The following is a 16,840-nucleotide window of genomic DNA, read 5'->3' on the forward strand; positions in this document are numbered from 1 at the left end:
AGAGGAGGACATTTAGTCTCAGTACAGTTTGGCAAGGAAAATCTTTCCCATGCTTTCTGAAATAGGAGTTATAGTCTTACCTGTGGTAGGCAGAAGGTCACATTGAGAACGCCATAAGGAACCCAAGAATCTACAAAAGCATTGGCTTCCTTAATTTAACAGGAGACAGTGGTATACAATTACATTTTAGGGTAACATACTAATATTTTAGTACTAAGCGAATGTATGCTACAATAATAAGAAGGCTATTGAGAACATTTTAAAAAATTGTTCATTATATTTTTTAAATCATACATGTGCTTTTATCTAGAATTACAGCTTCTGTACAATGCAGTATGGCCTGTGCAATGATTACACAATGTCCTTCACCAGCCTGAGAGGCATGTCATTCCAGAAGATGCCTCTTCATCTCTTCTGCTATTTCCTATTCCAGTTCTGGGAAATATTTTGGATTTTTTTCATCCTTCCCCTTTGGTCAAGGAGCTTATACCTCACCGAATGTTCCTCCGATTTCTTGTGGAAGGCTGGGAAATAGGCTCCTGAGCTGTGAGTGGACCTCTTGAGGTGATGCAGCTGTGGTTTGATGGCTGGCAGTGACAAAGCAAGAACAACAATGGTTAAATAGTTACCATGCTTAGCATTCACTCACTGGTGGACTAGAAATTAATTCCTTCGAAGCTGCATCCATCCCCTCAGTACATCCTGTCTGTATAAAGGAGGATTTCTCAGCCAGTGAACCAGGACTCTTTTGGGTTAGATAGATACAGGGCTAGAAAATTGGTTAGAAGAAAGTTCAGGAATAAAATATAATAAAATGTGAAAATATGTATTATAAATATGGATGTAAAACTCTAGGATGAAAAACAGAAATCTGGGCAATTAAACACTTCGGAATACCTGATCTTGAAATTGTGCCCTTACTCAGACATCCCAGAAACCCATAGCAGCCTAGGTGGATTCCAAGGAATGTTCTCGAGGTTAAGAAACAACAGTTTACACAGAAGAACAATGTACCAAAAAATCTGAATGAAGAAGCAACTTCTATATTTACCTATCCACAAGTAGACAGCTGAACACCTCACTGTTTTCAAACTATCATCAAACTATCAAACAAAATCATTTTAAGACAATAAATCTGGACTGAGATCATGTTTCCCAGAATTCAGGAACAGGTGGAACTGAGGGGTTTTGTATGATTTTCCAGTAAACTATAGGGCATTGTGAACGTCACGCATGGACCTGTATCAATCTGACTATTCTCAGCTTTTTGACTGTGTTTATTTGAATCTATGCCTTGCTTTCTAACATCTTTACATAGGCAAAATTAAAAACAAATTAAATATGACTACGACCAAAATGTGTTTGTCTTATGCTTAGTTATTAGTTGCAAAAAAATGAAGTAATAACACGATAATTAGTATGATAAGCACTTTAAAGAAAAGTCATTGCTCTCAGCATGTATCCTAAGAAGAGAAAAAGATTCCCCTGTGTGAGCTAGCTAACATCAAATGTTAGCACACAGTCACAGTCTCATCTTGTTAAACTCTTTGAGAGATTAATCATACTCTAAAATGTCTTGGGAAATAAAAAACTATGCACTTCATAAACCTTAGATAAACACATCCAGATTTCTGCATAGTCTTATTCTTTTCTGTTCTCAACTAAACTAGACTGACATTCATTAAAAGCTTCAAAATATTCATTAGGTGAGTTACTGTTCTTTGAGGCACATTCATTTTCCAGATTCATTCCATTTTCTGTACTCAGCATGGATTCAGCCAAACTGTTATTGGATTTTCCATTGCTCAGCATGGGAGAATGTTTATTGTTAACTGGAATTTCACTGGAGTTGTTGCCAGAAGAGATGACTTGGCTAATAAGTACAAGTGGTTTAACCAGGACACTGACAGTGCCATTTATCATCCTTGTACAAAAGCTGATAAAGGGAATCCATAATATTTAATTTCTTTGGGCTTTATTGACTTGAGGTAGATGGTGCTGAGGAGAAGATTCTCTTAAGACTCCAGAGATCTGTTCCCAGATTTCTCACTGACTTCTCATCTGACCTGGACTGTAACATTTATCCTAGTTCCTCCATTTGTAAAATGGGAATAAAAATGAGAAATACTCTACCCTGTTCTGCTTGCAACACTACAATGAAGGACTGCCATCCTTGTACCACCCTATGCCCTTCCTGAGGGACACACATACTTTTAAATGATGACTATATTTTCAAGGTCTGCTAAGCAGAAGGGAGCATAATGCTTGCTATCTGCTTCTAAGTTTTTGTTAAAACATTATATGTTGGGTATGATTCACCTTAGGTTTAACTGCAAATTCATAGTCAAAGTGAGGCAGAATTTGAAGATACTTGCAAACACATTTACAGCAGACCAACTAACAGGTTTCAGAGAAAAATGTACCTTGTACAAATGTTTATGTGAAGGGACAAAAATGTTCATTTCCTCATCCCTTTTTTCCCTGTGTGTAACACAAAAGCAACCTACTACAATCCATGCAGCTCTAGATAGATTAATAGCTTGAGGCACTACACCAGAAGCTATTCTTTTGTACAAACAGTGATGGATGCTCCTGTAAGAAGCCATAGCTAATGTGTGAGAGACTCATTTGCAAGTGGTGGCACATATACAGAAGGGCAGGTGAACAAATTTGCCACAGTCTAAGCCATTCATCCACAAATCAAAAAAACACAGGGGTACCAAATACTGCCCCAAGTTCTGCATTTCAAATTGACCCTAAAATATGCAACACGCTCCCTGGGTGAGGTCAACTGGCATCAAAACCCATTTTGAGGGGGGAGCCCTTGAATTAACAGTGTAGACAATGAAAAGAGTTTCAGTTTCATGAGAACTTCATGAAACTTCATGAGTTCATTCAGAACATAAGAAAATAGCTTACTGAGGAGTCTGCCCTCTGCTGATGGAGCATGATGGGCATTTCACATCTCAGCTTGAATTTAAGTCCTGCACCATAGTCTGCAGGAATTATTGTATACTATAGTCAAAATTTTAGCTGGAATTTTCTTGGTTCCACTCAGTCTCCTAGAAATTCAATTTCTGTTTCAGATTGTACTGATCTGCAATAGTTTTGGCCTTGTTGCAGTGGGAAGGAAATTATTATTGATGTAACTGACAAAATAAGGTATTATCAGCATGAGTATTTCTAACTATCAAAAGTTGTTATAGCAACAAACACGCTTGTTACTACATAATAAATCCACTCTGATCAGAAAACAAAACAAGACTAGGCAAAACACTGATATCCTTTTCTTTTCCTTTTCAAGCATTTTAAATCAGATACAAACATTTCTATACATTCAAAAAGCACATCCCTTCAAAAAAAAAAGCCATTGAAATGTCATTTTCTTTAATGTCATCATCACAGTCACTGAGTGAATAGCACGATTTTTACTCAGAACACCTGCTGGGGAACAATTTGATTCTGATAAAAAATCAGAACACAGTCAGCTGAACAGCCACAGCTCCAAAAGGGGTTTGAGTGCTCTGTGCTGATACTTAGTACCAGAGGAGAGGAAAAGCTGGGGGGAAAGAAAGCAGGAAACCGGAAGGGAGAAAACCCATACGGGCTACTCAGCTTTCACATCTTTCCCCAGGCTGGTGGCAGATCCCTGCTGCCACCTCTGCAGGAGCACCCAACCATGGCTCACCACCTTTGCAAGGAAGGACGTCCAGCAGCGACACACGCATGATTCATTTGACAGCATAGGCATTGGAGGAGGCTCTGCAAAGCAACACCAGTGAGTCTGGATGGGGATGAGGAATGAGGCACTGCTGTCTCTCCCAGCTGTACTCATCTCATGAGGGGACACTGTGGCTTCGCAGAGGCACTGGGGTGGTAAGCGTCTGGAACACAGCTTGGTCCAGACAGTGGTCTTTTTACTCTTCTCCAGACAGGCAAGCACTAACAGCCTGTGGCATAACATGGACAAGGCAGTAACATGTTCCCTTGCCAAACCATCTGCAGTTAGTGGCTTCCAGGGATATCCTAAAGACGGACCTTCTGCAATTTCAACCTCACCTCCCATCCCCCTGCAAGAACTATGGCAACTTTTGCCTTCAAATACTATGCAGGCAGGATAAAGAAAATCCTAGCAGAAGGGCTACAGGACATATGAAAGGCTGTTATGATCAGTAAAGGTGATTTACTTATTTAGTTAAATAATTCGCCAGTGAAGTAAGGGAATTATTTCATCAGGCATTTTTACTGGGAAATGACTCAGGAAAGCTAGGGATACTGATGTTCCTAATTCAGTGTTCTGCTGCTCTATCAAAAGAGTATGCTCAGGAGGGCTTATTCTTTCTTCCTTTTGGCTTCTTTCCCAACAAAGGAGGTTTTCTGCTGTAAGTAAAGGAGAGTCTCCAGGACAAAGAAGCAAGAGAACCATGACTGTATTTCATTAAAGACACACAAACACTCAAGAAATGTTCTAAACCTGGGGAGAATCAGTCTCCTAGGAGTGTTAAAAAAAACTGTGTGCTCATACAAAATTCACTGTTTTCTCCAATGAGACACCTCAAGGAGAGAGTCTGAAGACAACTACCTCTTGGGGAGTCACCATGGCAATAGCTCAGGGTTTAGTAGCTAAGGATGAGATTCTTCTGTCCAGGTATGCTTTTTAATCTACTGACTGAATGCATATTATGCTTTCCTCCAAGTCCAGCCATCTCCTACATTACCACCTAGCCTTATGTGACAACCTGAACACTGTAAGTTCCTGCTCCATAATACTGCACGAGATCCAACTTTCAGGAATATGAAGATGTGACATAGCTTGTAGAAAACTGTGTTGGTGGCTATCACCTGCAATATTAGTTTTTTCTGTACTCAGAAGAGAAGCACGTGGGGAAGGAACCCTACCAGTTTTCTTCTTTTACTCTCATCTATTAACAGAAATTGCACAAGAAGCAGAACAAATACAATTATTTTCCCAGGCTTCTATACCTACCAGACAGTAACACCTCTCAGGTCCCTTTTACTGCAGAAAAAAATTGTGACCACTAAAACTGTTACTATGAAAATGTGACTTTTAAAATTGGAACTTCTTTTTCTCCTCCATGCTGAAATAAAATGCCTCAATGACAATGTCAGACTTTTCTTCTCTATAAAAGGTTCCAGTGAATAAAACCAGCCTTTAACAGGGTCTTTAACTCACATATTCTGTAATGCATCAGTTTTCTGCAGCTCTGTCGCCAAATGAATGCATCAAACATTCAAATTAAATAAAGAATTCCTACTTCGCAGCTTTCCCACTTGTCCTGTTATCAAAGATACATATATCTGTATCTATATATGTATGTATATAGATATATAAAGCATACGTATATGTAAAAAATGGCAGTTCTAGAGAGGGTGTGAAATATGTAAAGAAAGGGAGAAAAAGCTGACCTTCAAATACCTATTCTCTAGTCAGGGTACACTTCAAAAGAGTAGAAGTACAGCCTGCAGGTCTGACAGACTTCTGGTAAGACAGGAACAGATGGCAGCCAGGGCCTTCTCTGGTTTCACGAATGGTCAAGGCCTGTGGGAACACTGCCACGGCTACCTCCTATACACAGCTGCTTAGCCTCATAAACCTTCCCCAGCTTTGTGACCTCTTGGAGGTTTCTTCCTCCTGCTCACTTCAAATTGGCAAGGCACAGATTAAAAGGTTAGTGATCAGCAGGAGTGACTGACCTGCTGACAAGGAGGTAATGGGCTCACATGCAAATGTTGCCTGCTCGTCAGCCTCCCTTCTTCAGAAGTGACTAAACCCAACAAAATAAAGCTCACATTCTTTCTCAAGTCACTGCATGAGATTCACAGAAAGAACAGTAACATTTTCTCAAATTGAATATTGTGTGTGTGTATTTACAGCAGACTGTTTCTTAACTACACATTAATTAGCGGCTGCCTCCAGCAAAAGCAACCCGCCTGAAATGTGATCATATAGGGCATAAACAAACCAGCACCATAATGGCTGTAAACAAAATGCATCACTGGGCTACACAAATAGAAAATATGGCACTATTATCTACTCCCAATCCGTATTTTAAATAGCTGCATAGGAAGGGCTGATTTGCATACTGTACTAGAGTAAACAGTTTGCGGTGTAAGCCACAGTAAAAGGGCACACGTAGGAAGGCATCAGCATTCAACAGCCAAATGGAGAAAACCCACTGGGTCCCTGATCAATGCCAAAACGTACAATGAGGTGGGAAATCCTTAACAAAGAGAGAGTCAAAACACAGCTCGTCATTTCCGCTAGTGCCCCCCAGAAGACACCTTTACATAATTCAATGCGAGGTTGTCATAGTGAGTGTTGCTACTGGAAGTAAGGCAGAACTGGCAACAAATTCACAAAGCGTCCTTTAGCAGAAAGAGGTGTTGCTGGGTTAATTGCTCCCCTCTCTTACAGGATTCTCCCTACTGCTGGTTTTCTACTCTTACCAGTTAACAGATCCCTAGATCTGATAGTTTTAAAGGGGAGTAAACATTATTCTTAAATAACAGATGAGTAAATTGGGGCACACAAGAACCATTTAAGCAAGGTCACCTAGCAAGTCAGTAATAAACAAGGGACTGTACCTGGTAGCTTATGGCAAAACCCTCTCTTCTGCATTATATTTGCTACCTTCCTATTACAATGGTGGTCTGGAGAGTGAGAACAAGTATTACACATAAAATGGAATGCAGGATTTGTTGTTTGCAGGTACTCATTAATGAGTTGATTGATTAAAAGTGGTAATGACACTGGCAAAAATGGATGAAAAATAATGTGTAAACATTGCTCATTAAAATCGAACATGGGACCAATGCAAATATGCCAAAATGTATAAAAAGGGAACTTGTTTTGAAATTAGATCTGTTTGCATTGCCTGCAAGTTATGGCTGGAGTGTGAGAAGAATGTTTTATTCCACAATTTTTCCTTTAAAAACAAAAAGGGTATTTTTTTTTCCAAAAAATATATATAGGTATCTAAAGAACAACACCTCTAAATGCCACCTGCAAGAAAATTCTGGGTGAAAACATTCAAAGTAGTAGCCTCCCCTGTGAATATAAATACAAGAATTTAACTGGTGCTGGGACCCTATGAGAAACATGCTATATATGCAGCTAATGCTGATGGTCACTGACAATGATGAGATGCTACAGAGGTTAAGAGGATGCATTTATGGTGCTTACTGACTGTACTGTCTATCTAAAACTGTCTCAGGTTAGTTACATAGGAGTCTTCATGTGAGCATGCTGCCCAGTGGTTTGAATTTTACTTTCAATGATTGTCTTCTTTTTTGTTTTCATACAGGGGAATGTTCCACAGAGCACAGTGTTTTACTAAGGAAAAACAATATTTTGAACTCTTCCACATTCCTGCCCGCTCTTCTCTTTACTGGTATCCACGTGGTGGCTGCATCTGTGCCAATGGAAACAATCTGCCAAGGTGGCGGTCGCAAAAGAGCATCATGCCACGAACAGCTTGGAGAACTGACACTGCACAGAAACATGCTATGGCATGTGGGCCTCTATATATAGAGCCACACCACACCTCATCTGCTGGCACAGCAGCCGCTGATGAAAATATCTGCAGCAAAACTTTTTGCAGTACTTCGCTTGACATTTTTATTTCTTTCTTGGTGATTTCTTGTTGTTTTCCTATACGTATACCTTTTCTTTCAATGACTGCGAATAACACATACATGAATGCCTTTCTATATGCCCATGACAAGATAATATCTTGACAATTTGTTCAAACTCAGCCACTATCTTCTATAACTGTTCCATATTCCCCTCCTTTTCTTCTGACAGTTGTATGGGACAAAGATGAAAGGAATAAGAAAATGTCTATCATGGTGAAATAGAGACAGAACCATAGAATCACAGAATATCCAAGTTGGAAGGGACCCACAAGTATCATTGAGTCCAACTTCTGGGTCCCCAAAGGATCACCCAAAACCAACCAACCAACCAACCAAACAAACAAAAACAGCAAGACCTGGGGGATACGAAGGGCACACAAAAAAAAAAGCTACACTTTGCTCCACAAAACAGCCTCATTTTTCTCTTCAGCATCCATGTCCATGTGAAAAAGGCCCAAATTAATTTCCTGATTGAATTAAGACAGTTTGTGGACAGTTTGTGGACCGCAAAATAAAAGATATTTGTTTAAAAAAATGAAAGGTGGTGAAGCTTAAAAACAACAGTTCATTTGTTCAGTCCCAGTGAACGGGCTTAACTTTTTAATGTGATACATGAAAGTATTCCTTCTCCCACATATCACGTACTGCAGTGCCTTTGTCCAAAGCAAAGTATTATTATTGCTGACTGACCTGGCAATGGAAGACGGTTTGCTGAGGAACCTGAGCCTGGTGAACCAGCTGGAAGTTGCGTTGCACCTTTAAAGAGAAAGAGTAGTTTCAGCAGAGGTAGATGAACAGTAGTCCCACTAGCCACACAAACGCTTTTTGCAGTGCTGCCACTGCCATGAGGTGTTTGTTGTCTTCTATCTGCCACTTCTTTTCAGAGATTTTAAGCCAGGCTAACTTATTTATCAGACAGGGCAAATAGCCTCACTTTTGGGGACCTTTCAATCTGGAGCATTCAATATCAAATCTACCTTTCTTCTTTTTATCGATTACTGAGTTTGGGTGGAGATACCTGAGTTATTGATAATGGAGGTTTCACATTCTTGAGCAATAGTGGGTTTCCAAAGCTTTGGAGCCATGAACCATCACCACCTCTCAGACAGCTTTCTCTTCAGCTATCTCCATGTCCTCACAGAACTGGCAATAGTCAATTTTATTGCCCAAGGTGGTTCTGAAGACAGTTACACAGCACTTACCTTGCTTCTGTATCACTTCAGTAGGTAGCTGGCATCACTTTGGGAACCACTGGTTGGTAGTGACTCCAGAAATTTCTGTCTCTGGTTATACACTCCAGATAAAGGACTCCGATGCTGTATTTGCAAGTGGAGTTGAGTCACTTTAGATGCCTTTTCCAAACCATCTTTTCTTCCCTCATGCTTATGTGACAGGCTGGATTTTTTATTTGAAGACCACGGTTGACTACATCAATACCTTAAATATCTATCAGAAATTGTATTCATCTCTACTTGAAGAACTGGAGGTAAATTAAGAATCAAACCAAGCCAGTAAGGCATAATATAAGCAGGTACAGTGGTGAGCACATTCTTCAGGAAATCAATACCACTGAACCTTTCAGAGAGGAAAGGAATTAATTAAAGCTGGAATTTCAGGTAAAAGGGAATGCATGAAGCCTTTCAGGTTTGTACTGAACGTCTGTGAATGTCACAACTTTCTTGGAGAGAATGGCTTAGTTTCTGCCACTGTTTATCACGATTATTTCTTTTTTATGGAAAAGATCAAATAGAAAAACAGCAGTGATATGGGAAAATTCTATTCATTACTAGTTCACAGGTAATGGTGAACAGGTGCTTCCCAAGTCTGCCTGTGTCATAAGCCAAGTCTACCTGTGGCATAAGACACTTTGTAAAAGACAGTATGCATAGACGTAGTTGAAATGCCTTGAAAGAAAGGTTGTAAACAATACCGGAACACGGGACACCAGCACTCTGGGATAGATACACATGTTCCAAGTGGCACAGAGAAAGAAAAAAATCACAGTGGGCGTGAATGTGGTGTGTTGTTGATTGAGATGCTTTTGTGTTGTGATTTCAATCTTCTCATGAGAGACCTGGAGACTTGGAATATCTTTGTGTTTGAACATAAGCAGAGTCAATGTAATGCTTCAACAGGCTCTACCACTCTACATGCAAAATTGACATCTTCACTTGTGATTAATTTCATGAGGCAGTTATATGAATCATTGAATAATGTGTTTTTCCCTCCATTTAAATGATAAAACACAAATACAACCAAAGATGGCAACAGTGTTTGCTGCCAATTTATAAATGCACTTTGAATTTGAAAGAAAAATCTCCCATCTTTAAAAGCTGGATTTTGGGAAAGTAAGAAAGCTGAAATGAGAATGTAACCTTTTTTGAGGATGAGCATCTGAGATGTTATTTGGTCTCAGAATATGAGGTAACGTTTAGTTTTGAAACCAGTGAAAAGCTGGTGGGAATGAGTACACGTACCCACAGCATCTCTGATTTCAGGAACATGTCGTATATTGATATGCAGACACTGGCAGTGCAAGAAGGAAGACTAAAATCAAGGTTCATGACAGCCAGAGGACATTGCCACCTGGAGGGGGAGCTGTGAGGATGACACATGTAATCTTCAAACACGTACAGGTTTGGGAATGTGTTTAGAAATGAGATAATGCCATTAACTCCTCCTCACAGAGGGTTGTGGTGAAAAATGGATGAAGTCCAAGCAATGTTCCCACTATGCTTAGAAAAAAAGTTAATTATTACTATTACTCTACGGGGAGCTGGATGCTGGAAAGCAAATGGCAAGTGCCATGCCTGGACCAGATGTAGAAAGCATCAGAACAAAATGAACCCTTCTGCAACTTTAATTCAAATGGAGTGGAGACCTCATTGTTTTTATTTGGTAACAGGATGGACATACATGGACTCAGTTACAGAAAAATTGGAATGTTGAAAAATGCTTTATACATTTAAGAGACCACAAGCCTCCTCTTTCAAATAAGGAACTAACAATAAATACATATTGTATAAAATTATTCTCAGAACATTTGAGAATACTTGCATTACATGGCATGATTCATTTCAGTTTTGCATTTTTTTTCCCCCCTTGTGAATCTTATCAAACCAAATAGGTTTTTTCATTACCCAACCCTCCCAGTCCCAGGAGCAAACTAGCGTTGAGTTTTACTTTGGGCATGGAAGGTAATTTGTTTTCCATACCCTGGTGCAAAATAGCATAACAACCTGCCTTTTTCTTCCTTGAAAAATGTTAGAGAACACTTGTCTATTTTTTATTGTAGTTCAGTTGAAGAAAGGTATCTCCATTATCACTTCTGCTAATACAAACACGCTCTAAAGTTTATGTTCAGCTTCATACATAGAATTCCCTGCAGCTGAGAAAAGGTTATTTTACAAGACCAAGATCCTTGAATTTGGTTAATTTCCCCTTATCCCTCCTACAAATAGGTTTGATTATTCTTAACTTTATTTAGGACCTGTCACTGAATTGCTAACCACAGAGCAGTGAAATCTACTGTCACAGATAAGCCATAATGGTCACCCTTCCTCCCTGCTGAAGGCAGTCAGTGCACTGAGGATGCCTTTGATGGAAGTGCCTACTCATTCACGTGGCTGCAAGAAGTAGCATCACAATAGTGAAGAGAGATGTATCATCTTTTTTAAACATTGTGGTGGAAGCAACTCCTACCACAGCAAAGGAAGACGGCACTACCTTGGTGCAATGGCTTTACACAGAACCGCCCTGCTTTAACAAGTTGTACAAGTCTTGGTTGTTTAGTCTTTGGCCCCAGATGCTGCAGTGGGGCTGGCAGTACTCTGCATGGAGCTTCCTTTGATTTCAGTGCAACTAAAAGAGTGATCAGGCCCTAGGTGTTATTTTGTTCTAAGCTGATGTTGCAAATGCAATGGCTTTTGTCTATCAGACAAGAAGGGGGAGGAGAAAAGGGAAGGAAAATATTCCTGTGAGAATCTGGGCCTGTAGACAACCAGAAGGGCTGGTAAAACCCCAACCAGAACCCTACAATAAAAATAGCAAATATTTTAAAAAATTGCATATAAAATTGTATAAAAATATCATCCAAGCAAGAAGAAAGGGAAAATGCTCACTCTGTCATTCTACTGCTAGGTTTTATCACTAGAAAACCCCAATGGCCATAAGTAGTTTTGCTTGATAGATGCACTTCTACAACCACCAGCAGAGACAATGGGATACATATATTCCTCCTACCACTGGATAGCTTCTAAACCTGGGGTATGACAAGTACACAGCAGTCGACACGTGCACTTGGAAGAAATCAAAAGAATACAAAATGCCAAGAGTATGCTGTGAGGCTTGTGAGTGCTGTTGTGTGCTTAGGAATTAGGGTAACTCTGCTAAAACTGAGCTCTGGACTGGGAAGCCGTGATTACTTCAAGTCGTGAGCCAGCTGGTCTGAAGTGGCTCTGTTTCCTTCTACCCTGTGGTCAAGTCACCAGAGCAGAGAGAGCTGGTGCCTTGAAGCCAGACATAGCTGGCTGATAACGTGCATCACGGTCCTGCTTGGGCACAGGTGAGAACTCTCAGTGCTTGTTCATGGTGAAAAAGGGACTCTGAAACAAAGAGAGGGCAGGCTCAGCAAATGGAAATGCCCGGCCCATGTTTCTTTTTAACAGAAAATGGTGGCATCAGCAGCAGTCACCTGCTATGCTCTTACTTTGAGCATAGTAATCAGATCTGTGATCAGTAATCCAAAATAGGGTTGGCCAGGATTGCAAAACCTCTGTGCCCATGGAAGTAGGGAGACCACCGCGTTAGGACACACATCTGCCACTAAACTGAGATGGGGGTAGACCTGCTCATGCCGCAGGTGGTACAAGTGGGATAGAGCTCTGCACCCACTTCAGAGGGAGCAGAATTTGCACCTTAAAATGTGAAAGCATTTTTCCCTCCCTTCTACCTGGCCAGATCCACGGAGCAATTTGCACAGAGTCTGTGTCATCAGGGCTTGCTCTCGTCCTCAGTGAGGGCATTCCTGTTTTTGAGTGCTGATGCTCAGACATCACTTTTGAGATAGATCAGCACTGGTCCAGCACATGCAAAAACAACGGTTTTGTGGTTTTTAATTATTGCGTGAGGTGATGGATTAAAAGAGAGTAAAAGAGAAGCACTTGATTATGCTGTCATTTGCTGAGCATAAATGGCTAACATATGGTATAGATCACCAGGATGAGCTTCAGTATTGTAGAATAAACTGGGAGGAGAAAGGAGCCAATAAGAAATGTTTAAGACCATCTCCTGAATTCATAGAGATGGGCTGGTTAATTCTAGTTGAGGCTACAAAAGTGTTGTCCTTGTCAGTTTCCATCATTTCCAATTTGAATGGATTATTGTGCTTTTTAATTAAAAAACAGACCTATTGCAGAATTTACAAGGACTAACAATAGAAGTGCTTCTTGTTGCCTTCAGCTAGGCAAGCTCATGAAACTTCTGATAATAAAGTAGCTTTACACAGCACTACAACCAATGTTGTCTGAAATATTTTTTTCTTCCAGACTTAGCTTGTAAGACTTTGTATGTACATAAGCAAACATTTGCATATTCAAGTGGTAGTTTGTAAAAACGCCACCACATACCATTTTTCTCTGACATAACCAAACACATATTGGAAAGGTTCTCTCCAATCACAAAAATTCTGTTTGAAAAAAAGCAACTTTGAGACAAATGGAATTTGCCTCTTTCATTCACCCATCAGGAAGCAGGCTCTCAAAGTCCAGATTCATTCTGCTGCTAAATCTCCTACTGCACTAATATGTAGTGTGTATATACACCAGCCAAAGCTATACAGAAGACTGCACTTTTAGATAAGTATCAGGCTGCTTAGATTGACTACACTGAAACACACTTTAAAATAGAAAAAAAATATATATTTTTTTCATCTGCCACTTATTTTGACACCAGAAAAAAAAAAATGTTGGCATCTGGCATCTATCTTGTTTCTCTAAAATGCAAAAAAAATGGTGATACCCATCATCTTTTTATAAGGAAACACAAAAATCTGACCATAGTTTGTAAGGAAAGCTAGTTAACGTAAGCATTTTGAGAGAGTGGATCACAGGCTTTTTCATTAAAACATAGGTAAACAAACCCCTTCTTTCACATAGGTGAACAATTCTTGCATGTTTTGTCACGCAAACCAACAGTTCAAATCACTGATTGAATGCAGCACAGAGAATTGCTACCCTTTGAGCTACTTAAATAATGAACAGTATAAAAGATTTTTTTTTTAACGGAATAACAGTTTTTTTGTATGTTTGTTTATTTAATGTGTGTCCAGGAGTTCAAGCACTACTACATCACCATGAATCAAATACCTGCTAATTCCCCGAACACCAGTTCCAGTTAAAGAAGGAAACACTGACAAGGATACCTGCAATGGTATCCTGCTTGTCTTAACGGGGAGAAGTGTCTGGATTCACCCTCTCATATTACACAACAGTTTTGGGGATGGAAAAGATGCCTGGTGCCCTTCCAGCAGGGAAGAATTTTCCAAGCGCACCAAATACCCCCACGTAGAGGTGGACACATGCCATCTTTATCACACAGCTTCTCAGCTCGTTAGATGCACTCTGACACCAGGATGCTTGGTGCCTACCAGTAGGACCTCCCAAGTAATTCTGTAGGTTTTCAGCCTGGGGCCAGCAGTATGGGTCCTGTATCTGCAATATTTCTGCCTTATTCATTAAATAGTCTAACTGAGGCACCTAAAAGGAAGGCATCGAAAAACATAATTTCTATACATCCAGGCAAAAATTAGGTAAGGATGCAACAACAGAAATCCTTTCTCACTCTTTATAAACATAGGCCATGCCATTAGCAGATAAACATCTAATCGTTTTCCTCTGTTTTTTTTTTTCTCCTTCTTTTTTTCTTTCATGGAATAAAGAGAAAGCAGTTCTGTATTTTTTCTTTTCACTTTTATTATTTTTTACACAATTGCACAGTGGCTGATCTCTAGTTTAGCTGGGAGGTGTCTAAGCATACCATTCCTTGGCTCACAATGCACTAGCACAATGCTGCAGAGTGTTCCAGGGAGGCAGGGGGACTCTGGGTATGCTAATGTAGGTGTGATCTGGGATGGGACTCCATGAGATACTTTCATCTGGCCTAGTGTCTTTGTAGGATATCAGTTCCTAGATTTCACTTTCACTTTGCATATTTCCAAGCTAATAGAAGAGATTTAATGGGGATTTTTTTAAGTGACAATTAAAAAAAAAAATCCAAAAAATGCTAATAATCCACTGTACCAAATTCAGATGAATTTAAAAGAGCAGGAAAATGTTAGAGCTAGCAGTGACTGACTAACTGTATATTGCAAAACATTTTACTGCAAACCTGTGTGCTGAGATCAGTAACTTCTCTCTGACTACAGCATCTCTTCTAGAGTGGCATCCAGTTCTGATCTGCAGTCCCTGAGAGGCAGTACATCTGCCACTTCCCTTATTAGCTCCTGCCAGTGGCAAATAACCCTGGCAATCCAGGAAAAATATTTTCCAGCTTGACCTCTTACTTTTGTGCCAGTTCATAAGGAACAAGAACTGACCATCTGTGAATTAAGCAGTCTTGCTTTGCTATCTGAAAGAAGTTAGTCTCGGAAAGAAACAAAACAGAAGCAGATGAAGAAAAAGATTTAGATTTCTTTTTAAAATTATTCTACTATGCACGACTAAGGCATCTTTAGTCACAGTATGTTAGGTAAAGGTAACTTAGAAAGTATTGACTAAATCATCCTGCACCTCTGACCAAACTCTTGGTCACAATATGTTCTCCCTGACTTCAGGGAGGAGTCTGACGAAGCTGGGACTGAGTCATTGCTGCGGTATTTCATTCTGCATTATTGATATTTCATCAGTGATGTCCCTTCAGAGAGCCTGGTCCAGGCTGGAAGTCATAGTCTACTGCACTTAACCAGGGGATGAATGCTGATGGTGGGGGGAAAAAGGAGGTGGGACAGTGCTGCGTGGTGGCACAGCCCTCTCCCTGTCACACGGCACGGAGTGTACTCAGTGCTGACTGGGGTGCTCGGTACTACCTAATAGCACCCCTTCTTTTTTCACAAAATCTACCCTGGAAGGCACACAGAGCTACCACTGCAGCAGGAGCTCAATACTGGAAACACTATGTGCCTTTATATTTACTTTATTCAAATGAGCTGGTAGAGTGATGCCAATGGTGATATCTAAGAACTGTTAGAGTTATTTTTGTACATCTGCCTTCTGAAAACATGTGATTTAAGTGCAACCTTTTCACAGCATGAACCTAATCTAAGTCTCTGGCTTTGATCAAACTCTGGTGTCCAAAAAAAGAACTCAAAATGTCTCTAGCCTCAATAATTAAAACCCCAAATACAAACACTCCTGAGTGAGAAGGTATTCATGTTTAAATGCAGATTTACGCTGAGCTGACTGCTGTGATTTTTGCTAGTGTTATGTGAAGCTCGTCCCTGTACATGCGTATTTTAAGGAGGAACAGAGGCCCAAGCTCTAATATAGGCTGGTGGTGAATTCCTGTGCTTTTGAATATGAAAAGGAAACACCAAAGAGTGGCCTTCCTAAGCCAATGTTTTGCATGTTCTCCACATAGCAAAGAGCCATGACAGCAGTGTGATTCCTTGCAAAATACATACATGACTAACACAGCAAGACCATATCCTGAGTGAAGTCATGCAGAAAAAAACCTGAATGTGTATGCACGTGTGTCTTGATTTCCACACGGACATGTAAAATTACTCACAATTAACTGGATCCTTACTAAGATTCCAATCCAGAAAGCACTTACATATATTAGACATTTCTCATAAAAACATACCCTCCTGAATCAAGGCCTGAGTGAGTTTTTTAACATTTTTTCTCTAAAGTGGGCTAAAATGATGGCTCCTGTCCATGTGTCTAACTCCACTGGATGAGACAGTTTGATTCACTGACTCCAGCAGTGTATTTAGGACACACTTTCTCATTTTGTTTTTGTTTGTCTGTACTTCTCCAGCCATGCTTTTCCTTCCTTTGTCCTGTCCATTCAGTCAGTGATGAAAGAAATATCACACTGAGATGAAAGTAAGAATTGATCTGTGTGATTCCCTGCTGCCCTTCTTCTCTTAGATCTTTAGGCCAGACAAAGAGTGGTCACTGACAGC

General features: G+C 40.1%; 1 protein-coding gene across 1 annotated transcript in view; it reads right to left on the minus strand.

Moving 5' to 3' along the window:
- Window positions 1–417: 417 nt before the first annotated feature.
- PDE1C (phosphodiesterase 1C) overlaps window positions 418–16,840 on the minus strand; it is a 306,631-nt gene continuing 290,208 nt past the window's right edge. The window contains exons 18-19 of the mRNA XM_050708646.1: window positions 8,347–8,412; window positions 418–587 (exon numbers count right to left, since the gene is read on the minus strand). Coding sequence (XP_050564603.1) covers window positions 418–587; window positions 8,347–8,412 — 236 coding nt within the window. The remainder of the gene's footprint in view (window positions 588–8,346; window positions 8,413–16,840) is intronic.

The sequence above is a fragment of the Cygnus atratus genome, chromosome 2 (assembly GCF_013377495.2).
Source record: "Cygnus atratus isolate AKBS03 ecotype Queensland, Australia chromosome 2, CAtr_DNAZoo_HiC_assembly, whole genome shotgun sequence".
Taxonomy (NCBI): domain Eukaryota; kingdom Metazoa; phylum Chordata; class Aves; order Anseriformes; family Anatidae; genus Cygnus; species Cygnus atratus.